We start from the raw sequence: 24,411 nt of genomic DNA, 5'->3' as shown, positions 1-24,411 counted from the left end.
TTGAGTGCTTTTGTAAAACTTTCTTTCCTCTTGGTTTTTAAAAAAAATATATAAATGTTACCATTGCACAGACTTTCTTAGACACTGCTACAGAAGTCCTGGTTTGCGTTCTAGTTGTAGAAGGAGATGAGAATGAAAGAGTTCTTACCTGGGGGATTACAGAGGAGTTGATTACCCTTAACCTCTGTGAAGTAAGCTGGGCAGGATCCAAGTTTCAGGGGGGCTCTTGGCAAACTGCCCTCCATGGTCCCCCTCCTACTTACTAGATTCTCCCTTCTTCTTCTGCAGGGTTGTGGATGGCATTGAGGATGGGTGCAGTTCTGACAAACCCATTTTCAGTTTCCGCCTTGGCCCTGGCCCCTCAGGCCCAGACTACAGCAGCCCTTCACCTGGCACAGGTAAACTATCTGCATAGTATTCCCCTTGTGTATGTGAGAAGGGGAGAAAGGGGTAACAGGAGGCAGGAGATCTGGTCTAGAGGGTAGAGCCTCCGTTTGCCTGAAGATAACATCCGAAGGTTGCCAGTTTGAGGCCATTGGCACCGTGAACGGCGAGACCTTGAAGCAGCTGACAAGCCTAGCCGAGTTATGCTGAGTTATTCCACCTGCTCTTTGGCCACTGTCAGCCTGTGTGGGAGGACAGCTTTTTTACTTTTTACAGCTATTGAACCTGTCTCTCTTGTTACAGACAGTGGCCTGCTTACCATTCCACCAGAGCTTTCAGGAGCTGACACTATTGAGAAACTACGCCAGGCGGTAAGGTTTTTTTTTTTGGAGGGGGGGGGGGCAAGAGACAGTTTATACATTTAACAGCATCACAGAACAAAACTTTTCCTAGACAGACGGAGAGGGGTGTATGCTTAAATTCTCCGTGAATAGAAAAAAAAGAAAACTTCCTGCAAGTTGAAAACTAAATGGGAAAAGGCTGATGTCTTGAGTTTTGTTCACTGGGTGTGGGGGGTGTATTCAATCCTGTAACCATCTACCTGAAGCCTGAAATCATTGAGTCTGGGAAAAGCATGAGCACTTACTTTCTACTGAATGTGCTAACTCATTTTTACATGGTTGTCTTTTAATCCTGTTCTAACCATTCTGCTGTTTAAACAAGGCTGGTTAAAGAGTGAAATTCTCCATCTCCTAAGCATGTTTCTGGGGCTTTTAATCCAAATTAGAGATAAGCCAAAAGTCCCAGGGCATGTAAAGGAGGTCATGGGACACAGCCAAATGGTTTATCTGACTGCTGGACAGCTAGAACTAGTTCTCTCTTTCCCTCTCAGTCTTTCCCCAGTAGATGGAAACAGCTACTGCTGATATTCTCCGAAACTGGCTCCCACGACCAGGGGAACTGTTGTGGCATCCATAAAACATAAAGCAAAGGGAATTCTGTGAGTTTCACCTAGTCATGGAAGGCACTGTTGGTTACCTGATTCCTCCTTTTCTTTTCCCACCATGTTGACGGCAGGTGGCTGAACTCTCTGGGCAGGTTCAGCAAATGCGCGAAGGCCTGCACTCCCTGCGTCAGGCTGTACAACTCTTCCTTCTCTCCCAGACACCAGCCCAGCCACACATGGACCCTTCAGCCCATGGACCATTTCCATGCACAGATGCTCCTGCTACTCCTCTACTGAGCCCGCTCCGGGTCGACACAGGATCCTCACCCTCCTTCTGTCCCCACAGTGTACCCCCAGCACCCTGTGCTAATGGGGCCTGTGGCCGGGTTCCATGGGCATGGGCTCCACCAGCTGGACAGAGCTCCCCCTGGCCAGGAACATTGTGGACACTGGGGCCAGGAAAGGAGACTGAGATGGAGGCTCTTTCACCAGTAGACCATGGAACCAAGGATCAGGGAAGCCACACGCAGTTGCTGAGCCAAAGAGAGAGCTCCCTTCCCCAAGCTTCCTCCCCAACAGAGCCAGCATGCCATACAGGCCTCACAGAAACCAAACCTTCCAGGACTCAAGCCTGTGATTCCTCAGCTGTTGAGATGGTGCTGATTGGAGCTGAGGATGATGGGTCAGCATGCAGTGCCCCCTGCTGGTCTCAGGAAGAAGGAACAGGAATATGACAGTTCCACTTGCCTGCTTCTTTCCACAGAGAACTATCACAGATTCTTCTGGTCCTAAAACATCAAGGAGAATTGCTTGTCTTGCAGTACTGGGCATGGTCCATTTTGCAAACAGAAGGCAACACAGGAGACAGAAGTTAGAAAGCCCTGATATGGTACTTCAAGAGAAAGCAGCAGCATAAGAGGGACAGCGTGAGAAGACAAGTGTAGGATTTCTCTCCAGAATCTGGCCCTCTGTCCTTTCTCAGAGCAAAAGCAGGCAAATGGGAATGGCTGCCAAAAGCTGGAACTGTCCGTTCCTGGATTATTGTGCAGATTGAGGAGTACACCAGTGTCAAACTCAAGATGCTTGATATATGCAAATACATATGTATCTGTATCCCAGATTTAACTACTCTTCCTTCAGGCAGCTTGACTGATGGCTAGGCATTGGCTGTGCACGTAACTCTTGTTCAGGGGGCAAAGTGGAAGCAGGTGCTTCCCTAGTTCCTATAGCACTGGGCAAAGGTGGGCACTCTTTTTATAAAATAAACAGGTATACTTTGGACTCCGACCTCTTTGTTTATAAACTCAGTCCTGATGTCTGGGGCTGAAGGCTGAGAGAGCTGATCCTTAAAATGGCAAAAGCAAGTAAATGGTGTGCTAGTATATTTATTCTTCTGATCAAATACATTAATGCTGAGCTTCTCTCATCAGTGCTGGATGAACCTTCACCATGTGCAACCACACAACCCAAAGAAATCCTAATCCTGCTTTCACCAGTTATGTAGAGTAGCATTTACTACATTTACATAGTTGGGGGGTGCCAAAGGTCAGGGTCCCCTTGGCCATGAAGTTCAGCACCTATTTGTGTTTCTCATGAGCAAAACCAACTCTCACCTCTGCACTGCACACTCTGATAAGACACCAACGGTGAAAAAAATCTATTAGCAGTTTTCGTGTCCCATTCAGAGATATTTTAATGCCCATTTAGAGGCAAACAATAGGGTAACATTGTGATCTTACAACAGTAAGTGATTACCTTTTTAATGCCATCTATATGATCTAATGATACACTCTTCAGGCTAGAAATTAGCTATCAAATTTAAAATACTGAATAAAGAAAGGATTCCGACTAGTATGAAAAAGGTGCAATATTTATATAGAGATTGACAGAATAGTAGTTTTTGTTTTAAGTAGTTGTGGGTTAGGTTCAGATTTTATTCAAATCAGACAGCAACTTGACGCTGGGCCAGAACAAGTCCCTTGTGGCAGCCCAGGAGCGTCATAAAGCACATTAGTGTCTACTCTGGAGCCAGCTGAGCTCCCAGAGGCCAAATTCAGCCCTGGGTCCAGTACATTTGCGTTGGCCAATGTAGGCCAGCATAAGGGGTTAGAGAGGGTAGTGGGAGAGCAGAACAGGCATGTTTGGTCAGGAGGAAGGTGAGGGAGGGAGGGAGGGAGGAGGGTGGGACCAGCCTGGGCAACTTAGTCCAGATGCTAACTCCCCTCCCAACCAGCCTGGCACTACACTACTCAGATTTGCATCAGCGATTTCACTGGTGCAGATCCGAGTAGCCCCACTGGGTGGCTGGCGTGCAACGTGGTGTAAGGGGATAAATATCTCCTTAATCCAAGTTGCACAGCAGCCACCTCCTAACCTGCGCTGGATACGACACAGACCAGTTGGCCTGTCTATTCAAGCACAGGTTAGGACTGGGCAGCAAATCATGATAACTTTTGAACAATGCAATTTCCAGAGGGGAGTCATGATAGTCTATTGCTGCAAAACCAAGAGAGACTCTTTATTCTATGGATCGATTCTTAAACCAAACATATATAAATGTATTATACAGCGCATCAGTCTTTTCTGGATTCTAAAATTGTTCTGGAGCTTCCAATAGGAAAGGTAAAATGTTAATAAACTTGCAGAGCGATATAATGAGAACATAAATGGATAGGCCCTTCTTTGTAAGACTTCTAATCAATACCACAAAACTGAGGCTACTTTTGGCAAGAGTTGAGGGACACTGACATACAGAAGCAGGAGGCACTGACACAATGCAGGTAGGTGAGACTATTTTATTTGCTGACTTGACCACTTGCTGTCCCGTTCCTGTTCTTGAAAGATCCTTTCACTCATGTTCTAAAGACATTCAAGCCCCAGCTGCAAAGTCCCTTCCCACACAATCCAAGGCACCCAACAAGGTGCTTCAGTTGTCTAGAAGTCACCATTAACATCTGACCATTTCTCTCAGGGCTGCTGCAAAGTGAAGCAGGACTTGCATCCTTCCCAGAGAACTTACAGTCCTAGTCTTAAGGGCAGACCAGGCCATACGCAGCAGCCGCAACAGCAGCAGAGAGCATGATAGTCCCTCTTGGCAGATAAAGCAGAGTGGGAAAAACCACATCCAGGTCCAGTGATGCTTTTGGCATGATCCAAGTCTCAGGGCTGAGCAATTTTAGCAGCCTCTGCCTTGATAAGTGCAATCAAGTCCTGGTTGATGAGGAAGACAAAACGCAAACTGGCAATCTAGGGGAAAAGGAGAAGATGTCAAATAGGGCAGAGATGGGGGGGATGGGAAGAGAAACTTTTGTATATTCAACCCTAACTACATTCCTACTGCTTCTCAAGGCCTAACCTATAACCACAAGGTTAGCAGAACAAAGACTACGTTGCCCTCAAGTCTTATCCCAATTTGTACCTCCCAGTTAGCATCAGGCTCCGGTTAAGTAGAGCTGAATGACTCTCCACCATCTCTTTTATATATAATGTGCATGATTATCTGACTCTACACCATATTAAAAGTGTGCCAGAGAAGGTCTAGCACAGGGGAGTCAAACATAAGGCCTGCAGGCCAAATGTGGCTCCTGGAAGCAATTTATCAAGCCCCTGTTATAACTGGATTCTCCCAGCATGATAACTGGGTTTACCTGTATCTTGAAAATATAAACAAGATTTGCACATTTTCTGTCATTTGCAGCCAATGAGTTTCTATATGAGAACAAAGTGCTTATTTCTGGTCATCATCTGCTTAATAATGTCACTTTCAGCTTAATGGTGTTACTTCCATCCCTCAGCAGGCGCAATGAATGCTAACTTCAGCCCTATGTATGAAACAAGTTTGACATCCCTGATCTACCAGATTTAAGCACAGGGTGGATCATCTACACAGTAACCACAGAGACTAATATGGCTGTGTTATGTGGCCAAACCACAAAGATTATCACTGTGCCAGACCTTCCCTCATTACAGAGCTCACCTCCACTACTGAGTTGTTGCTGAGCTTCCACTTGCTGCCGCAGAGCACAGGGCGCCCATCAACATAAATGGGCCGCCGTCCTTCATTGGCCAAGAAGAAGTCACCATTGTTCTTTAGTTTGATGACACCTGTGAAAGTGGAAACATGAGGAGAAGCTAGAGTTACAGGGAGGAGGGAAGGGGGAGCAGTCACAACTGCTTGTGGGAGGGTGGAATGCCTCATAAGTGGAGGCTGCAGGAGAGACCCATTTGCATACTTCAGAGGTACTGTTGACATGCAAGGCTGGACACATTATTTTGTCACTTTTTTATTAGAAGTAATGTCCAAAGAGCATGAAAAATAAATGAATTTGGACTTGTCAGGTTTTCATTTTTAGCAGTAGGAAGGGTAGGTAGTTTATCAGAGCTTATAGGGACAGAAAAAGTGCTCTTTGAGGACTCTTCACATGTAACCACCAGTTGCTCCCTCCTGCTTTTAAGGCAGGACACAGTACCTGCCCTACCTTCAAATCATCAAGTCTTCTGATCCCCACAGCAACCCTCTCTTCTCCAAGGCAACTTGGCATCACAAGTCACTTGTGTCAGCTAAATATGATATCTGGCTTAGGGTGCAATCTTAACCCCTAATGTCAGTACTTTCCAGCACTGGCATAGTGGTGCCAACGAGATGTGTGCTGCATCCTGCAGTTGGGTGTCACTCACGGAGGCCCCCTCAAAGTGAGGGAATGTTTGTTCCCTTACCTTGGAGCTATGTTGCCCTTGTCAGTGCTGGAAAGCACTGACATAAAGGGGTTAGGATTGCGCTCTTAGTCATTCAGAGGGCACTCTCCCTTTGAATCATACAATAGTTTCACACAGCCTGTTCTACAACATTCTACACTCCTGCCAACAGCAGCAGCCCGTACCTTGTTTGCGGGATATTTTCCAGGCGGGCCCCTCCAAAGCTAGATCCACATCAATCTGATTATCTTTGGTGGCTCTACCAAGAGTGATCTAGAAGAGGAAATGAGCAAAAGTGTTCATGCGATGCATCATGGGAACCAGAAATTCTGCCTCAAGGAAACTACAATTTAGTAATTGAAATAAGTTAAATCGACAGAGTGCATCAAGTTTCTTATTCTGCATACTGTATGCTAAAGTGGATACCGTGCTCGCTATTCTTTGGTAAAGGGCAGCACCATGGCAGAAGGGGGGGGGGAAGAGTGAGTGACATGCAAATGTTTGTGGCTATGTAAGAAAACCTGCTTGAAATAATGAAAATCTGAGATTTCCAGATGCTGAAGTATGCCATCACTGCCACCTTGGACACATGCAGCATAACAGCAAAACAACACTGCCAATGGTTAACTCTACTGCAGACAGAATTTTGTCCTAGTTCAAGAAAGTTACAGCAGAGCAGTAAAGTTGTCATTATGTCTTGAATTTAAAACTATTAGTTTGTAGCAGAAAAAATGATTTAGATTTGTAATGGGTATATAAAAAAATGTACAGAGATCCAACTTCCTGGAAGTATAAAATGTTCATGAACATTTCATGAGAATAGCAGCCATTTTGTTACTCTGCCAGCAGAAGGTAATTTTGACTCTTCAAAAATACTTTTTTAAAAAGTGTTAAATCCGCATTAGACACTGAATCACTGTTGCTGAGAAAACAACTCCCAAGTCCTCTCTCCGATGAAACATTTCACTTTTTCTGAAGCTAAGGAGGTGAACAAGTGACTGGACTGACCTCCCGGGAACGCATGAGGTAACGCACCATCCTCCCACGCAGCACAGCCAACGTCTGATTATCAAAGTCAGGGGAGCTCATTCCTGAGAGGAGGAAAGGAGGGATTAGACAGGCAGAGCCTTTGGAAGGAGGGGATGGACAACAGCAGACTTGCAGGGGCAAAGGATGCTGGTGTAGGGGGGGGAGAAGGTGCATATGCCATGTTTCTAACCACCATCTCTCTCAAGCACCAACCTTTTAGCAATGCCTACAATTTCTAACCTGCTTTTCAGTCAAAATTGGCTCCCAAAGTGGCTTACAATTCAAATGCCAAAAAAAAAAAAAATACAATTAGGATAGCTAGGTGGTATGTATAGCACCTATTCCTATTCCTATGTATAGGTGGCATGTATAGCTGGGGGATAAGAATACTCCCTCAGTTTGGCTGTACTTGTCATAAGAGGCGACTAAACAGCCACTGGGAGATGGGACTTGTCAGCCTGGGAAGGCAGCTCATCTAAGAGAAAGAAACTCTGACCTCAAACCTCCACTGCCTTGTGGCTATATCCAGTTATGGAAAAGGCTTCAGGAGTCAACCTCGAGGCAAAATCTGGAGCCGGAGTCCCTGAGGCAGTTCGCGGCTGTATACAGTCACGTTCTGGCAACTCCTGCGAGGCCGCTGGAACCAACCGTATTGGCTTCTGTCTTTCCACGGGGCCATTCCAGCGACATGGAGAGGGGGGATTTGCTAAATGGGTAACAGCTTATCCTCCATACCTACTTTACTCAGGCTTCGCACACTGCAGAGGACACTCCAACTTCGCCGCACGGCATCGGCACAACACAGGAAGCAGCAGTTTACCGGTTATAAGTCTTCGCTTGATTGGCATAAAGCGTGACACCAGGGGCTGCTTCCAACGGTGGGAGAGGTCATTGCATCTCATTGGGCAGCTACTGCCCGCCTTAAGCTGGGCAGTCCCCAGCCAGTAAGGTGCTGCATCGGCACAGTCCATTAACCTCATGGGGTGCATGGGGTTTAGGGTGAAAACCAACAAGCAGATTGACAACTCTGCACCATGCAACAGACCCGAATTGGCCTTTTCAGCCACACTAGATGCTGTTTCAGAACCACAATTCAGAGCGCGATACCATAGTCTTCCAAGACTGAAGGTTGCCAACCATGTATAGCAAAATCTTCTTATCCGTGGCAGTTAACAACAAAGTCCAGGTTTCAGGACCTACAGTTTGCCTCCTACCTCTACAAGTCGCATTGGTTGCTCCCAGCAGAGGAAGCTTCAGTGCAGCTCTCTCACCTGTGATGCTATCCACCAGCACCTGCCATTTGTGCAGCTCTTGCTCCAGCTGCCGAATTTCACGCTTCTGTCTCCGGTCTGCCACTGTCAGCTCTGTAAGGAGAACGGCAGAAAGTACAATGAACAGAGTGAAAGACAGAATAAATATATTTTAAATCAATAAGAATAGGCCTAATAACAGGCTGAGAGAGCACTGTTCTCTTGAGACTGGGATAACCCATACAGGGCTTGTTTTCTTCCAGAACCAGCTAGGCCAGCGTTCCTCAACCTCTGTCTCCTAACGTACCACTCTGAATGGTCCCACCTATCAGAAGTACCACAGCAAGTAACTGGCGATGTCATTGCCAGTTACTTCTGGGTTTGGAGGCCAGACACAATAGGACAAATACTAGTGAGAGGCTCAGGGCAGGCAGGAGAGCTTTTCTAAGTGTACAAAAACTGCATGCTGGAGCTCTGCCCACCAAGCTGTTTGTTGTGTCAAGGTCTTGCTGTCATGCGGCGGGTGTCTGGGGGTGTTATGCTTACCACTGTACACTACCTCGTGCACAACTGGGACACATACCACTGGTTGAGAAATGCTGAGCTAGGGCAAACTGCGAAAATGGAGACAGTTTAACACTCAGTTCTTTTATTTAGCAAGCCCTTCTCAAATCAATGCCCAGAGTCCTAACTCCTTATGTCAGTACTTTTCAGTATTGGCATAGCGGTGCCGATGGGACATGTGCTGCATCCTGCGTTGGGTGTCTCTCAGAGAGGCCTCCTCAAAGTAAGGGAATGTTTGTTCCCTGACCTCAGAGCTAAATTGCCCTTATGTCAGTGTTGGAAAGCACTGACATAAAGGGTTAGGATTGCACCCTTAGTCTTCTACAATACATGGGCTGCTTTCCAGGGGGCCCATGTTATCTGTGGGTTTGGCAACAGCGGATTTGGGTTATCTGTGGATGCCAAACAGCCCCCCCCAGCCCAACTGGAATACAGCTCGTCATGTCTGGAGCATTTCAGAGGCCCACAATGGCTGCACCCAACCACCTGTGGCCGCTAGAAGCCTCAGAATGCATGAAAAAGCCAAAAACGGCTACTTCCGGTTTTATCTCAAAACCTCATAACGCCTTATAAAGCAATAAAAATATCACCTTCAGTTTTATAGTAAAATCAGAGCTAGACTTTTTTTTTGGCACTTTTCAAGCATTCTGAAGCCTGCACTGGCTGCAGGCAGCCACATGCTACCTCTGCTGGCCTCAGAAAACCATATGGGCCTTGCCGGAGCCCAGCTCCAGTTGGGTTGGGGGAAACCCAAAACCATGGGTTTCAATAGCAGCAGTTTTCCACATCTGCAGGGGTTTAGGGAATGGAATCCCCATGAATAATGAGGGCTCGCTTTATATGCCAATAAAGGTATTATTGATTGATTGATGAGGGCTCGCTGAATATGAAGTTTGCATGATGTCTTCCTGCCACAGTTGCCCAACAAGGACTCTTAACCCCTACAAGTGATTCTGTTACATTTTTTTTTTAATATCCACACACTCTATACTATAACAAGCAGAATCCAACTCACCATGCTCCAATACTTCATCCCGTACATCCCTAAAGGAAAGGGGTGGGGGATATGAGAGAAAGGAGGTTAAATAGCTCCTGGATTGGCTAACTGAGCACTCTAGTACCTGCACCAATTCTCTGTCTGCATCCTCTGTTCCACCCTGACAAGCAAGATCAACAAATCCACTATCAGCTTCGCTAGAGACCAGTGGATGAATTAGGGCTCTGTTGTGTACATATGACAGCCACAGCGATACTCCACTGCAAAATGTAAGGTTATCAACAGTTTTCAAATGGAACACACACACACAGAAACCACCACCCATCCCCCAAAGACTGCTAGATGCAGAATAATGAGCAGTAAAACTCATCACAGAAAGCAGTAGATAACTCGACTTCTATAGTCCAAAATGAAAACTGTGAAGAACCCTGGGGTAGAGAAAAGATGTAAACTCCCTTGCTCCAAGCTCCAGTTTCCTCATTCACACAATGCAAACAGTAACTACTTGCCTAACACTGTTGTTGGAACTCTTAAGTTGCTGATCAACTAGCAAAGTTCTCCAGCCACCGAACAAGGCAAATAGGCCAGTAATACTGGTGACATACTGGCCTATGACTAGCAAGGGTAGTGGTGGCGGTGGCTAGTCCTACTCACTTCCTTTTCACTTACTTTAGTTTGGTGTCATCTATCATATCTTCAGCATCAGAGAAGTTCAACACTTGGTCCCCTTTGGGCAATGGCTGCACTGAATGTGATTAGAGAAGACAAACAGTGATTTAGAATCCTGGCACAAGCCCTTGCTTCAGACACTACTAGGGAACAGGGACACTTGCCTTACCTGTCTGATCATCCAGGAGGTAGTACTGCTTCATGAGCTGCCAGTGAGTTTGTAGGACCTTGGCAGTACGTGAGGGATAGAAAACCTCTGGGTGTTTGTGCAGCAGGTCCTGGAAAGTGTCAAGAGTGGGTTGACTGGTCTGGGGAAAGAACAAGGAGAGGTTGTAGCAAGCAGAAAAAAAACACCATGACCAAAAGATTGATATGAATAAAGAAGAGGAAACAAATGTTTATCTAAATTTATAAACAAGCCAAACACAAGCTAAAGAGAAAATTGTGACCATCCCCCCCCCATCAAGGTCTCTAGCAAAACAGCCCCAAATGCTGCCTGGCTTCATTCCATGGTAAGAAGAGCTAAGGTTCAAGTACCTAATTATTGGGCCTTACCGATCCCACTTTGCTTAGCAGTTGCTCCTCAGCTTTGCTGAACAATACTTTGCTCTGTATCGAAGCTATGGCTTCAGGATGCAGCTGCCGCATGGCCTGACAGGACAGTCTGATAAAGAGAGAAGGGGAATAAAACCTATCAGTCAGAAAGAACCAATGAGAAAGCTGCCCCCTCCCCCTGTCAAGTAGCTCCCAGCAAGAATCTTACAGACCCACTTTAAAAAGAGAAAAGGAGGGTTTTAGCTGCCACTGTATCCTCACCATTGCCAAGACAAACCCACTACACAGGCATTTTCCAATCTCAGTATTATCAAAACCTCCTCCCTATTGCCTTTAGTCAAAGATGGCATGACGTTTCCATTGAAATTCAATGGCTGATGGATTATTTCCAAGCTCAGTTGAAAGTGCTGTTGCTTACCTTGGAACTTTTTAACCATAAGGGCCATGTTGCAGCTGTCTGCATTTTAAGATTTTCATTGGAGGCCCGTCTCCAAGTAAATCCTGCCTTCTGGAGTGAGGTAGGTGGCAAGCGATGAAGGTCCTTTCTGCTACAAAGTCCCAACTTTGGAATACTTTCCCCAGAAAGGCTTGCTTCATGTGCCCACTGAAATTTTCTCCATATCAGGCAAAAACCTTTTTTTATTTCCCAGGCTTTTCCAAAAACCAGTAGATTCTGTTTGTATCTTGTTCCTGATGCCATTTTATTTTTGTGCTATTTTAACTTCATAATTATTGCTTTACAGTCTCCTCTATTATTTTAATGTTCTTATTTGACTGTAAATCTCCCTGAAGCTTTATTTCATTCTTTTTAATGGAAGGAAAAAATTATAATAAAAAATATTTGGGGAACTAAATACTTTGCATACCTCTTTTCCAGATCAGCACAAGCTGATCTGATTCCAGTCCTGACCTGATGATAGTCTATAGCTGCCAGATTGACAAGGAAGCACTTTGCCACTTTCCTGTCTTTAGAAATAAGCTTTTCCAAGATATAAGCTTTGATAAAATATTTATGATTGACGATGGAAAATATATTAAGAAACTGTACAATTTTCTTCTTGAGATAAAAATGGAAGATGAGATAATGAAAGACTCAATGGTGATTTGGGCAAAAAATTTGGATATAATATTCCAATTGATGATTGGAATCAAATTTGGAATTCAAAAATTAAGATAACGAAAGCAGTATCTTTTAAAGAGAACTTATATAAAATGTTTTATAGATGGCATTTGACTCCAGAAAAAATAGCAAAAATGTATTCAGGTTTATCAAACAAGTGTTGGAAATGTAAGCAGATTGAGGGTCCCTTTTATCATGTGGTGGACTTATGAAAAAGCTAAGAAATATTGGAAAATGATACAAAAAATGTTACAAGAGATACTTAATTAAGTAATACCGTTCAAACCGGAAATATTCCTCCTAAATATAGTATCAGAAATATCTTATTGTACAGATTAATACAGCGGCAAGAATATTGTATGCACAACTGTGGAAATCTACAGAGATTCCAAACAGAGAGAAGTTAATGGATAAGATTTATGAAATAGCAGAAATGGATGTATTAACAGAAAGAATGAAAGATAAAGATTTAGATAAAATAGGAAGATACTGGAAGCAGTTTTATGATTGGATAGTATTGGATAAATATTATTGACTGAGTAGATCAAGTTCAGTATTTTAATGATATATGTGGGGATGACTTATGTGGATAAGTTTATGTTTAGTTTCAACCTGTCGTATAAATTTTATTTTAAAATGCATTTTGTGACCCAATGGTCAATATCCTGTTGTGTAACCTTTGTAACCCTATCCTATTTCCCTGCCCCGTATCTGTAATAAATAAATAAATAATTAAAAAAAAAATAGAAATAGGCTTTTCCTATAAGAGGAACCTTAGTTATGAGAGCTTAGGGACCAGATCAAGCCAGCAAGTACTCCATACCTCCAACTCTGAGAACCACAGTTGTTTATGTAAAACACAGGACTTACTTGGAGATCACAGGGTCGTAGAGCAGAGCATACCACCTCTCCTGGATTTCCCGCAGGTTAAAACGGCAACTGAACTTCACCCCGAGGTGCACAGAGGTCAAGTCATTGGTCTGGAAAGGAAGTAAGAGCGCATCGTAACTACGGTCTGAGGCTCAAAGACATGGCTCAATGCCACCTTCAGTATGACATGCTTAAGACTTTAACAGCCTCTCTATTTAAAACAGCCATGGGGTAGAGGGGCGATTCAGAGTGGCCTAATGATACACAGAGAGGTAGGATGGCAGTACCCTTTCCCCCTGCACTGTTTTCTGATTGAAAAACCCTAACCCCACCCCAGGGTGGGAAAAATTTCCAGTTAGGCCTCTCTCCCCATTGCTCAACAATGCTGCAATCCCCTTCTGTAATAGGAGCCCCCATGGCTGCTTGCTGTTACAAAAAAGAGGAGCTGTCAGTCTGAAGCACAACTCTTAACAACATAAATAATGTAATGTGCAGTTTGGCACCAAATTTTGTGGATTAAGGATATTCCATTCCCTTCCCAGCTTGTAATGGATGTCCCTAGATTTGTCAACCCAAGAATTACACTGCGTTACATGCAGAGATGACCAATTTGGAGCTGTGGCAACAAGCAACAGCTATGCTCTGGTCCAGGGTCTGCCTACTATTTTAAAAGGCCCAGAGCAGCATATTCAAGAGCTTCAAGCCATTGTATGTTCAAACATACAAGGAAGATGAAGTAGGAGCAAAAAGGTAATTACAAAGTATGCTGTGAAGGAACAGACAGAATTAGAACATGAGAGAATCATGCATCCAGGACTCGTATTACAGCTGTAGTTGTACAAGTCCAGGAAAGTACTTGTGATCCTGAAAATGTTCTGAAGGAACCACATATTATTTAAAATCTGCAGGTGGGAGATTACTTGGGAGCCCTATTCAAGCCACCCTGGGAGGCTTCTTCTGAAGGAAGAATAGCATATGTAGCAAATCAATTGGGACTCCAGCCACACATGGATCTTAAATTTTGAAAAGACTGGCACATATACCCAGGCTATCCCCAGTCTGCTACCTGAAGCACAGCGTTGATCAGCAACAGGTCATCAGTGGGTTTCCATCGACCCAAATCCTTGGTCACCTGCAAGGGCTGCTTGCTCTTCTTCATCCGCTTGGCGAGGCTGGGGTTTGGAGCTGGGCTCGGAGTGACAGGTGCAGAGATGGATTTAGATACCTGTGGAGGTAGAGATGTTGGTGTACAGACCTTGCAGTTCACAGCAGGCACAGCAGCAACATAAGCCAGAATATATTGCAGGGCTGCATTGCAAAGTGACTGCTGACAAATTAACTCTGCAAAGTCGGTAGGTTCATCTACAGCAACAAAAGAAGGCTGCCCCTAGCTTCCTACTGAAGTACTAAGTTCTGGCTTCACATTATACAAGCCAGATAGTGGCCTAGGGTAGAAAATGTGAAGGGAAAAGTCCCACTGCATCCAGATTAATTGCACAAGGAGGGCAGAGCAACTGCCTCAAGTGCCTGGAGTCATGCCCATGCAAGAACATAAGAAGAGCCCATGCTAGTCTAGCGTCCTATATCTCACAATGGCCCACCAGATGCCTCAGGGGGCACACAAGATACTTGCATCTTGCTGCCACTCCCCTGCATCTTCCATTCTACTTACCCTCATGCCCCAATCCTACATGCTCAGGGCAAGGGGGAGGGAAGGAGAACAAGGGCAAATGTGACACAAATTGGCTTTGTGTGCAGTAGATTGTACACACACCTTGGTAACACACGTTATACAAATGAGACTCTAAAGCATTTTTCAATTTTTATACATTTGTCTTAAACCAGAGGTCTCCAAACTTTTGGGCCAGAGGGCCACATCAAGTATCTGGTGTGGTGTTGAGGGCCAGAAAAAAAATTTAAATATAAAATTTAAATAAATAAATTAGAGATGGAACTTGGATGAGTGAATAAATGAATGAGTGAGCCCATTCATTCAATCTCTCTGGCCCTCAGAACACCCTCCAGACACAACCCGAGCACAGTTCTGGTCATGTACAGTTGAGTGGGCCAGAGGCTTTCAGGGGACAAGAAGCTGGCTGCGGGCTGGATAGAGGATTGTTGCGGGCAGCATCTGGCCCCCGGGCCGGGGTTTGGTGACCACTGTTTTAAACTATTGCAACCCACTCCAAGTATAAAATGAGCTAGATCTTTAACGGAAGTATAAGTTTCAAAGTAGGACAAGAAAACACTCTAAGGAAGAAAATTAAAGTTGATGTTGTTATATTAGTAGGGAGTGGATATAGGAAGTGCTGTGACGAGCTTCTGCATGTCAAAACGTACCATCACACCACAGGTCCCTTTTCCCCTATGGAGCACTCTCCCTTCCCTACCACCATTTCCAGCTAGCCCTTTTGCAACCCCACTTCCTTCCCCCTATAAAAACCTGAGAACATATTTTTGCAGAATTTTAAGATCTCAATTTAGAAGTTATCCAAATGTCTACCGACTTTTCCATACTATTTGTTTTGGCTGCCAAATTCTTCGTTTATAAAAGAAGGAAATTCTAATCAACCTGATGATGAATTTGCCATCATAGTAGTGCTATCAGTCCTTCCTGTCACACCAAACTCACCTTCTTCTTCTCACTAGATGAGGGCTCACTGCCAGAGCAGCGCCCAGGCTCTACTCCACTAGGGCCTTTGGCCCGGCTGGAAGATTTGGCAAGGCTGCTCTCTACCAGTTCATCATCAAACTTCTTCCGCTTGATGAACCTGGAAAGATGAACAAAAGTTATTTCGCATGCTCTATCCTGTTGCAACAGGTTCACTTCTCTAGTGGCCTCATCAGTGCTCCTACAAACATTAACATGGGGCATCTACAGGAAGATGGAGACCCAGGAACTTCCTGAAGGCTAAGTCTAAAAAAGGATTCAGAATCAATGTTTTGCCTAAAAAACTTGGTCAGCAGTTCCAGTGATAAACGCCTGGGTCATCAGAAAAACTGATCAGATCCCAGGCCACTGAGAGGGGAATATCTGTTTTTTAACAAACTGTCACCACACTTGCAATATTTATGTAGTCACATACTTTGGGGTTCTGTTTGTTTATTAGGTATACATTTCTAGGGTACTTTTTTGCACTGAGTTCATCTTCCTCTCCCCCCCCCCCCCCGGCCATATTGCACCAAACAATGTCCCAGTTCTATTGAAAAAGGCCAATACTTCGTAATCAACTAAGTACAAACTCTGTCCTTAATTTTCAATTCAGGGGTCAAACAAACATGCTGACCAGCAAAAAAAATTTCTTTGAACCTGGCTAGTGTATTTAGGACAAGCAAAACTTGGAGGATACAAATGCATCTCTGACCACATGCTGTGCTGCAGAGAGCATCTCTGAGATGCAGCACAATGACAGCAACAAAACCTCATTCCTTCCTCAAGTCTTGGAAAGCGATCACCACAGATCTTGGTTGGCTACTGAACTTAGCAAAATGTGTTGAGTGCTGCTTAAGTTGGCTGGACCTAGTGCCAACCAATAGACTTCACGAATGCAAATGCCAAAACCCAATCACACCCAGCATGGTACCTGGATGAACTGCGCCGTTTTGGAATGGCACCTGACACTTGGGACAAACTCCTTTTCTGTCCTGCTAGAGACTCTTCGTCTTCAGAGCGACTTGCTGTGCCTGACGCCATCAGTCTGGAATCCAGCACGTCTGCTGTGGAAAAAAAAAAACACAGAATCAGCTACAATATCTTTGATTTCTGCTCCTGTGCTGGACAAGTTTCCTATAAGACCAATATGGACAGCCAAAGTTTCCAATGGACTGACCCAGAGATTCAGAGATGATCCAAGTCTAAGGCTGCATTCTCTATGAATCCTGCAAGAATATGTCCTCTGATGGATTGACAGGTCCTCTCATGGATTGAGAACTGGTTGGAGGCCAGGAAACAGAGAGTGGGTGTCAATGGGCAATTTTCACAGTGGAGAGAGGTGAAAAGCGATGTGCCCCAAGGATCTGTCCTGGGACCGGTGCTTTTCAACCTCTTCATAAATGACCTGGAGACAGGGTTGAGCAGTGAAGTGGCTAAGTTTGCAGACGACACCAAACTTTTCCGAGTGGTGAAGACCAGAAGTGATTGTGAGGAGCTCCAGAAGGATCTCTCCAGACTGGCAGAATGGGCAGCAAAATGGCAGATGCGCTTCAATGTCAGTAAGTGTAAAGTCATGCACATTGGGGCAAAAAATCAAAATTTAGATATAGGCTGATGGGTTCTGAGCTTTCTGTGACAGATCGGGAGAGAGATCTGGGGGTGGTGGTGGACAGGTCGATGAAAGTGTCGACCCAATGTGCGGCGGCAGTGAAGAAGGCCAATTCTATGCTTGGGATCATTAGGAAGGGTTTTGAGAACAAAACAGCTAGTATTATAATGCTGTTGTATAAATCGATGGTAAGGCCACACCTGGAGTATTGTGTCCAGTTCTGGTCGCCGCATCTCAAAAAAGACATAGTGGAAATGGAAAAGGTGCAAAAGAGAGCGACTAAGATGATTATGGGGCTGGGGCACCTTCCTTAAGAGGAAAGGCTACAGCGTTTGGGCCTCTTCAGCCTAGAAAAGAGACGCCTGAGGGGGGACATGATTGAGACATACAAAATTATGCAGGGGATGGACAGAGTGGATAGGGAGATGCTCTTTACACTCTCACATAATACCAGAACCAGGGGACATCCACTGAAATTGAGTGTTGGGCGGGTTAGGACAGACAAAAGAAAATATTTCTTTACTCAGCGTGTGGTCGGTCTGTGGAACTCCTTGCCACAGGATGTGGTGCTGGCATCTAGCCTAGACGCCTTTAAAAGGGGATTGGACAAGTTTCTGGAGAAAAAATCCATTACAGGGTACAAGCCATGATGCGTATGCGCAACCTCCTGATTTTAGAAATGGGTTATGTCAGAATGCCAGATGCAAGGGAGGGCACCAGAATGAGGTCTCTTGTTATCTGCTGTGAGCATTTGCCTGGGGCATTTGGTGGGCCGCTGTGAGATACAGGAAGCTGGACTAGATGGGCCTATGGCCTGATCCAGTGGGGCTGTTCTTATGTTCTTATGTCTAATCCTTAAAACACATATAGCAAATGCTCACTTAAAGTTGTCAATAGGCTCTTGAAAACTGCAACTTTAAGTAATTAAACGACTTCCCAATGAAACCAATTTTACCATGAGGGGGGCTCTCAAGTGACTGAGCACTTTTCTGTAGTGCCACAAAGCACTGCTGCACCCCAGAATGCCTTGCAAAATCTACCCACAAGACATTTGGGAACACAACCAAGGCCAGCAAAGTGGGTTGTGGCCCAGGGTCAACCCAGATGTGGTTTCTGATAGCCCTACAATGTGCAGCCACAGAGCTCACAAAGATCAGAAGACTGAGAACTGTTGACCAATCTTAAAACAAAACCATGTTGAATGAAACAACTTTAAGTGAGGATTTTCTGAACACTCATCCGAATTGCCTTTATTTGGAAAACAATGATATGAGTTTCCTTGAAAAGTTTTCACTACCCATATACAATTGTTAAGTTGCCATATCCAGTATCTCTGTCCAATACAGACCATGCATATCATCACAGAAAACTTTACAAGAAACCTGCAAGGCAGGTTAGTATTATTATTCTCATAGTGCAGATGGAAGAACCGTGGTATGATGACACTGAATAAATCAAAACTTGAACCAGTGACTTTTCAGCTCATGTGGTTAGCACTTGCACCAGACCCGGCCCCAAAAGAAGGCTGGAATTCACATCCCTACTCAGACACACATTGCAAGTCACTGGTAGCCTCTCCTATGCCAAGATAAAAATATCCAACATAATCCTATGCATATTTACCTTTACCTAAATCCCACTGCATCCAATGGGACTCACTCCCTAATAAGTGTGTCTAGGATGGGAGTCTTAGGGCGCAATTCTAACTTTTGTTAGTGCTTATGTCAGTGCTTTCCAGCAATGCAGCTGTGAGGTAAGGGAACAAACATTCCCTTACTTTGAGGAGGCCTCCGTGAGTGACACCCAACTGCAGGATGCAGCACACGTCCCATTGGCACCGCTATGCCAGTGCTGGAAAGCACTGACATAAGGGGTTAGGATTGCGCCCTTAGAAATACAACCTGGTGGTGTGATGCAGATATAAGAGAGTCAGACTAAAAGGGGGGAGACCCAGATTCAAATCCTCATTGGATCTTGGCTCCGTCACCAGGGTCTCCTGTAACCTATCTTATGGAATTGTCAGGAAGCTAAAATGAATGGGAGGAAAGGCCACCAGGCTCCAGGTACAAAGGGGGGCAGAGTGCCCATACTTTTAAGCATTTATTGAAGAGGGAACGTTGGCAGATGCAGCTTTATGAGCCCTTTCATGTTGAGCTGCACCTGCCAACGTCCCCTCTTCTGTACAAGAGTTAAAGACAGAGGCACTCTGTCTGGCCCCCTTTGTACCTGGTCACCGTCCCTACTGTGGCCTGGTGAGACTAAGCGAAGAAGCAAGAGGTGAGGAGGAGGAGAAGGTTAGAGGGAGGAACAAGGACAGGGTGAGCCGATACACAGGGGGACGGAGTGCCCAGATCTCTAACCCTGGTATAGAAGAGGGGCAGCTTTTCAGACCCTTCCATGCACCTGCCGGCGTCCCCTCTTCTGTACAAGGGGTGCAGGCAGAGGCACTGGGTCCTCCACCTGGGAGGGAAGGTTCCTTTGGAGGAGGAGGACGTGTCTGCCACCCACCCTGCGCTCCTTGGAGGAAAAGTGAGATGAGCCCCCCCCTGCACCTCCCCAGAGCACAGGGTGACCAGGCACGACGGAGGACAGAGGCTGCCCCTCTCCTGGGGCTGCGACGGGACTTCCTTCGGAGCGGACAGGCGCAGCACGGGGCTCGGAGCCGCCCCGCCAGCATCCCCTCAGCTACGCAGTGGCTGGAGGCAGAGCCACTTGGTGCCTGGTCGCCCTGCGCTCTCTGGAGGGAGAGAGGAAGAAACGCGTGTCAAGCACCGTAACGTGAGAACGCCGCCCGCGCGCCTCGCCTCCTCTCATGTCAGCGCCTCGGCGCGGCGGCAAGGACCAAGCAACAGCCGTGCGCGTGCGTCGTCCGACCCCTCCCGCTCAGCCGCCTGCCGCGCATGCGCCTTCCACCCGCTTCGCCTCGGTACCGACGAAAAGGCACACCCCTGTCTCGTCCCCGCCCCCTCTCGGAGGCCACCGGAGCGCCTCGGCGTCAATACCTCACCATTCCCGAGCACGGCGACGCCAGGCCGTCTTGCCGAGTCCGCCTCGAAGAACAACAGCAAGCAGAATCGCTTCCGGGGACAGGCGTAGGGGAAAAGAGAATCACTTCCGGTGTGCCTGGAAGAGCTTCTCGGACGCCTCTGCCGCCATCTTGGTTAAGGGCAAAGTTCCAGTCTCTTGAATGTTCTGAAGAGCTTCGGCCCCAGCGCCAGGGGGCGCAGGGTGGCCATTGTCACCAGCAGCCTCCGCACCCTGTGCCACCAGAGTGTGTGTTCTGGAGCTGCACTGGTTCAGCGGGGTTGGGCCTTCATATACTGCAGATACTCGCCTATAAGTCGATCCCACAGATAAGCCAAGGGCAGGTTTTGAGCCAACAATCATGGAATTTTCTATGCCTCAGATAAGTCGGGGGTTAAACTTAGGGGGGTGCCCGACTATAGTTTTGTCTGATTTTACCCGAGGCCAGATCCTGAAAAATAACCCACCACTAATTGTTACCTAAGAACTGTAGTCTCTAATTTATTAAAAACATAGTAAAATATCCAACAAGAAGCTGACGGAACATACCAAGATCCAGGTCTACAGAGCTTGCGTCCTGAGTACACTTCTGTACTGCAGCGAGTCATGGACTCTTCACTCACAACAGGAGAGGAAACTGAATGCTTTCCACATGTGACGTATTCTCGGCATCACCTGGCAGGACAAAGTTCCAAACAACACAGTCCTGGAACGTGCTGGAATCCCTAGCATGTATGCACTACTGAAACAGAGACGCCTGCGTTGGCTCGGTCATGTCGTGAGAATGGATGATGGCCGGATCCCAAAGGATCTCCTCTATGGAGAACTCGTGCAAGGAAAGCGCCCTACGGGTAGACCACAGCTGCGATACAAGGACATCTGCAAGAGGGATCTGAAGGCCTTAGGAGTGGACCTCAACAAGTGGGAAACCCTGGCCTCTGAGCGACCCGCTTGGAGGCAGGCTGTGCAACATGACCTTTCCCAGTTTGAAGAGACACTTGGCCAACAGTCTGAGGCTAAGAGGCAAAGAAGGAAGGCCTATAGCCAGGGAGACAGGCCAGGGACAGACTGCACTTGCTCCCAGTGTGGAAGGGATTGTCACTCCCGAATCGGCCTTTTCAGCCACACTAGACGCTGTTCCAGAACCACCTTTCAGAGCGCGATACCATAGTCTTTCGAGACTGAAGGTTGCCAACCTACAGTAAAATATCATAAGATACATTTTTATTCTTTTTAAATTCTGGTCTTCATCACCTTTTTGTAAGCACTATCAGAGTAAGTGCACTGTAAACTACATACCAGTAAAACAGTGGTTCCCAACCTGGTATTCATGTACTCCCAGGGACCAGAATAATGGTAGAAAAAGGCAGGTCATGCTCCAGAATGCCTTGCAAGACAGGAATGCCTTGCAAGGACCAGCAAGGCAGGAAGGGAGGTAGCTAGCTGACTGTGAAAGCCCCACCAATAGCTAGTTTTTGGTCATCAATTTATGTAAGAACCAGTGATTGAAAACAAGCACAGTAAAAAAGCTGAAACATAATATGGAAAGTGATCAATCATCCAGATTTCTCAGCACACTTCTGGTGCAAAACAGTGCAAGGCAGAGTCTTCTGTTCTTCAAACAGATGAAAAGAGAAAATATGTGATGAATACATGAAGTCTGGGCTTTCATATGGAGGAGATGAGGGCTTGCATTATTAATTACAAACATTTTGCTAATATGAAGGGTACGATTTATGGAAATAGGCTGCCAAGGGATATGCAAGTGAAAAAAGGTTGGGAACCATTGCAGGAGAACCATGAATCAAGTTCACCTTTAAGGTGTCTGGTGTGTTAAGCCAGAAGCTCTACGTACAACATACAACCCATAACACATAACTGGGAGTGTGCAATTCAATTCATAGCAGAGAGATGCAGCTGCATGTATTTGCATCCCTTTTTACTCAGAAGTAGTCCCACTGCTTTCCATGGGTGTTAAGAATAAGTAAGTGTGCATTGAATTGTAGCCTGCTTCAAAGGATTCCCATCCTGGTGTTTCAAAAAACAGACCTTTGCAGGCATTTGCAAAGCAGAACTAGGCTGCAGCAGAAGCAAGGAGAATAAAAGGTTAACAAATTGCTTCTAAGGAACTGTGCCTGCCTGCTGCTTGAGAAACTTGGTGCCTGTCTGCCCCTGAGAAAGGAAACTTTTCAGAGTTGAAAGGCTTTGCCCTCTGATTGACCAGGAGATAAGGTGAAGTGATAATTTGAGCTTAATTACTTGGCAAAAATTTCACATACTATACTATAGGCGAGTATCTACGGTAAGTCTTGTTTATTTCTGTCCCCATAGCACTGTACATTACTCCTGAACATGTTTGCTTCTTCACCATTTCCCCAACTAATGACTTGCTGCCATTAAACTTTTGTCAACTCCTATCTTTTCATTAAATCATTATTACACACTCCTTCTGCTAGTATAATGCTTCATCAATATTTAAAGAATTCTGAAATTCTGAAAAGGAGAGCCACGGGATAAGCGACCCATTTCTGTACTTAGCTGTTATATAGGGGCTGTATCACTGATATGGAATCTTATTAAAGCTACTCTCTGGGCTCTTACAATAACTCTGTCAGACACTTGGGACTTGCTCACTGATAAACGGGGGGGGGGGGTATCAACATTGTTATGATATGTCCATAGTAGATTAAAAAAAAAAACTGAATTGTAATGCATCAGTTATTTCTAGAGATGGACACTGTCATCTTTGAAATCAGAAAATAAGAGTGGGCACAATCCTAACTAGGTCTGCTCAGAAGTAAGTCCTATTTTGTTCAATGGGACTTACTCTCAGGAAAGTGTGGTTAGGATTGCAGCCTGTGTCTCATAATAAGAGCCTATACTTCGGTGCAGTGTAAGCCAATGCAGAGGCAGCACAGAATATTGAGCTATGGGAGTGGTGAACTAATTTAATTTTATACATAAAAAGGGTCTTGTAGAAGTGGCTGCCAGGATGTCGGATTGCATAACGAAGGCTTTATTTATTAAAAATAGAAGTGTATAGATAGCAATGTTGATTACCATGTAGAGAAACACATCAGTTGGCTGGATCCAAATGAAAGTGACCCATTGCTGCCTTGATCTTGTTTGCTACTACTTAAGGGTTTAGCTACCATAGCAAAGAATAAAAAATGATGATGATCTGGATGAAATGTGGAAATTAGCTCTGATTGCTGTATCTCATTCTTAACTCTTGGGCTGGTATGACTACAATAATGCCATTAAGCCAGGTTTTATGACATTGCGCTAGACTTAAGCAAGTGGACAGGCAGCCCAGCATTACAACTAAGCCTGTTAATCATCTCCTTTCCTTTAACTGTCACTGTATTCTATAGTTCTCTCATCTGGTATAACAAAAAGGATCTCTTGCCATGGATTTTGAGAGGTATTTGGTTGTATCAGCTAAATGGTCACACTATGTTTGTTATTAATTACATTTGTTATTAATTATGGCTCTAAAAATCACCTTTTACCTGTGATGGCCTTGGAGGGCTTTAGCATCCCAAATAGGTACACATTTACCATAGATTTATTCATGAAGCCATCTAACACAGTGATTTTCAACCTTCTCCATCTCAGGGCACACTCACAAGGCACTAAAATGGTCAAGGTGCACCACCAGGTTTTTGACAATTGACAAGGCACACCATGCTGGCAGTGGGGGCTCACATCTCCCATTGGCCCTATTAATAAATGACCTTCCCCCAAATTCCTGTGGCACACCTGTGGACCACTCGCGGCACACCAGTGTGCCACGGCACAGTGGTTGAAAATGGCTGATCTAACAAATGCAGTAATCTTGATTCACAAAGGGCAGTACTTGAATAGCAGCTGATGGGAGCTCTCAAAGTGTAGAATTTGGGCTCTGCCTCTTTTTCTATCTCTGCTGCCAAGAGTGGGCTAGTCTCCCACTGGAGAGGGGGACGTTCTCTCTTTTTCTCTGATTAAATGACTGTTGGGAACTGAATGGACAGAATCTCATAGCTGCACAGAACAATATGCCTCTC

The 24,411-nt window shown here is 45.4% G+C and overlaps 2 protein-coding genes across 4 annotated transcripts in view; one reads left to right on the top strand and one right to left on the bottom strand.

Annotated features, from left to right (window-relative positions):
* The window catches only part of KCNH3 (potassium voltage-gated channel subfamily H member 3), a 63,208-nt gene extending 61,144 nt beyond the window's left edge, over positions 1-2,064 (top strand). Inside the window, exons 13-15 of the mRNA XM_066615090.1 lie at positions 289-398; positions 688-755; positions 1,462-2,064. Of these exons, the coding sequence (XP_066471187.1) occupies positions 289-398; positions 688-755; positions 1,462-2,064 (781 nt within the window). The remainder of the gene's footprint in view (positions 1-288; positions 399-687; positions 756-1,461) is intronic.
* Positions 2,065-4,111: 2,047 nt separating this feature from the next.
* On the bottom strand, positions 4,112-20,426 carry MCRS1 (microspherule protein 1). 3 transcript variants are annotated; one of them, XM_066617375.1, is made up of 14 exons: positions 20,349-20,426; positions 16,664-16,793; positions 15,712-15,850; positions 14,146-14,304; positions 13,080-13,189; positions 11,090-11,198; positions 10,704-10,842; positions 10,535-10,610; positions 9,884-9,912; positions 8,326-8,418; positions 7,034-7,116; positions 6,211-6,298; positions 5,307-5,434; positions 4,112-4,576 (listed from the first exon to the last, which is right to left on the bottom strand). In XM_066617375.1, exons 2-14 carry the CDS (start codon positions 16,771-16,773, stop codon positions 4,490-4,492), a joined length of 1,350 nt encoding a protein of 449 aa, XP_066473472.1. In that variant the 5' UTR covers positions 16,774-16,793; positions 20,349-20,426; the 3' UTR covers positions 4,112-4,489. The 3 variants fall into 3 exon arrangements, with proteins under 3 accessions (XP_066473472.1, XP_066473471.1, XP_066473470.1); XM_066617374.1 differs by having other exon boundaries at positions 16,664-16,796; positions 20,344-20,423; XM_066617373.1 differs by having other exon boundaries at positions 16,664-16,796; positions 20,349-20,420.
* Positions 20,427-24,411: the final 3,985 nt, after the last annotated feature.

The sequence above is a fragment of the Tiliqua scincoides genome, chromosome 2, assembly GCF_035046505.1.
Source record: "Tiliqua scincoides isolate rTilSci1 chromosome 2, rTilSci1.hap2, whole genome shotgun sequence".
NCBI lineage: Eukaryota > Metazoa > Chordata > Lepidosauria > Squamata > Scincidae > Tiliqua > Tiliqua scincoides.
The sequence above is the reverse complement of the archived record's forward strand: the minus strand, read 5'-3'. Positions and strand labels throughout refer to the sequence as shown.

Coding starts and splice junctions, on each gene's coding strand:
- MCRS1 (XM_066617375.1), bottom strand. CDS start 16,773: ATGGCGTCAGGCACAGCAAGTCGCTCTGAAGACGAAGAGTCTCTAGCA. Junction 10,611..10,703: donor CCTCCTGGATGATCAGACAG/GTAAGGCAAGTG, acceptor AATCACATTCAG/TGCAGCCATTGCCCAAAGGG. Junction 8,419..9,883: donor GGATGAAGTATTGGAGCATG/GTGAGTTGGATT, acceptor TTCTCCTTACAG/AGCTGACAGTGGCAGACCGG.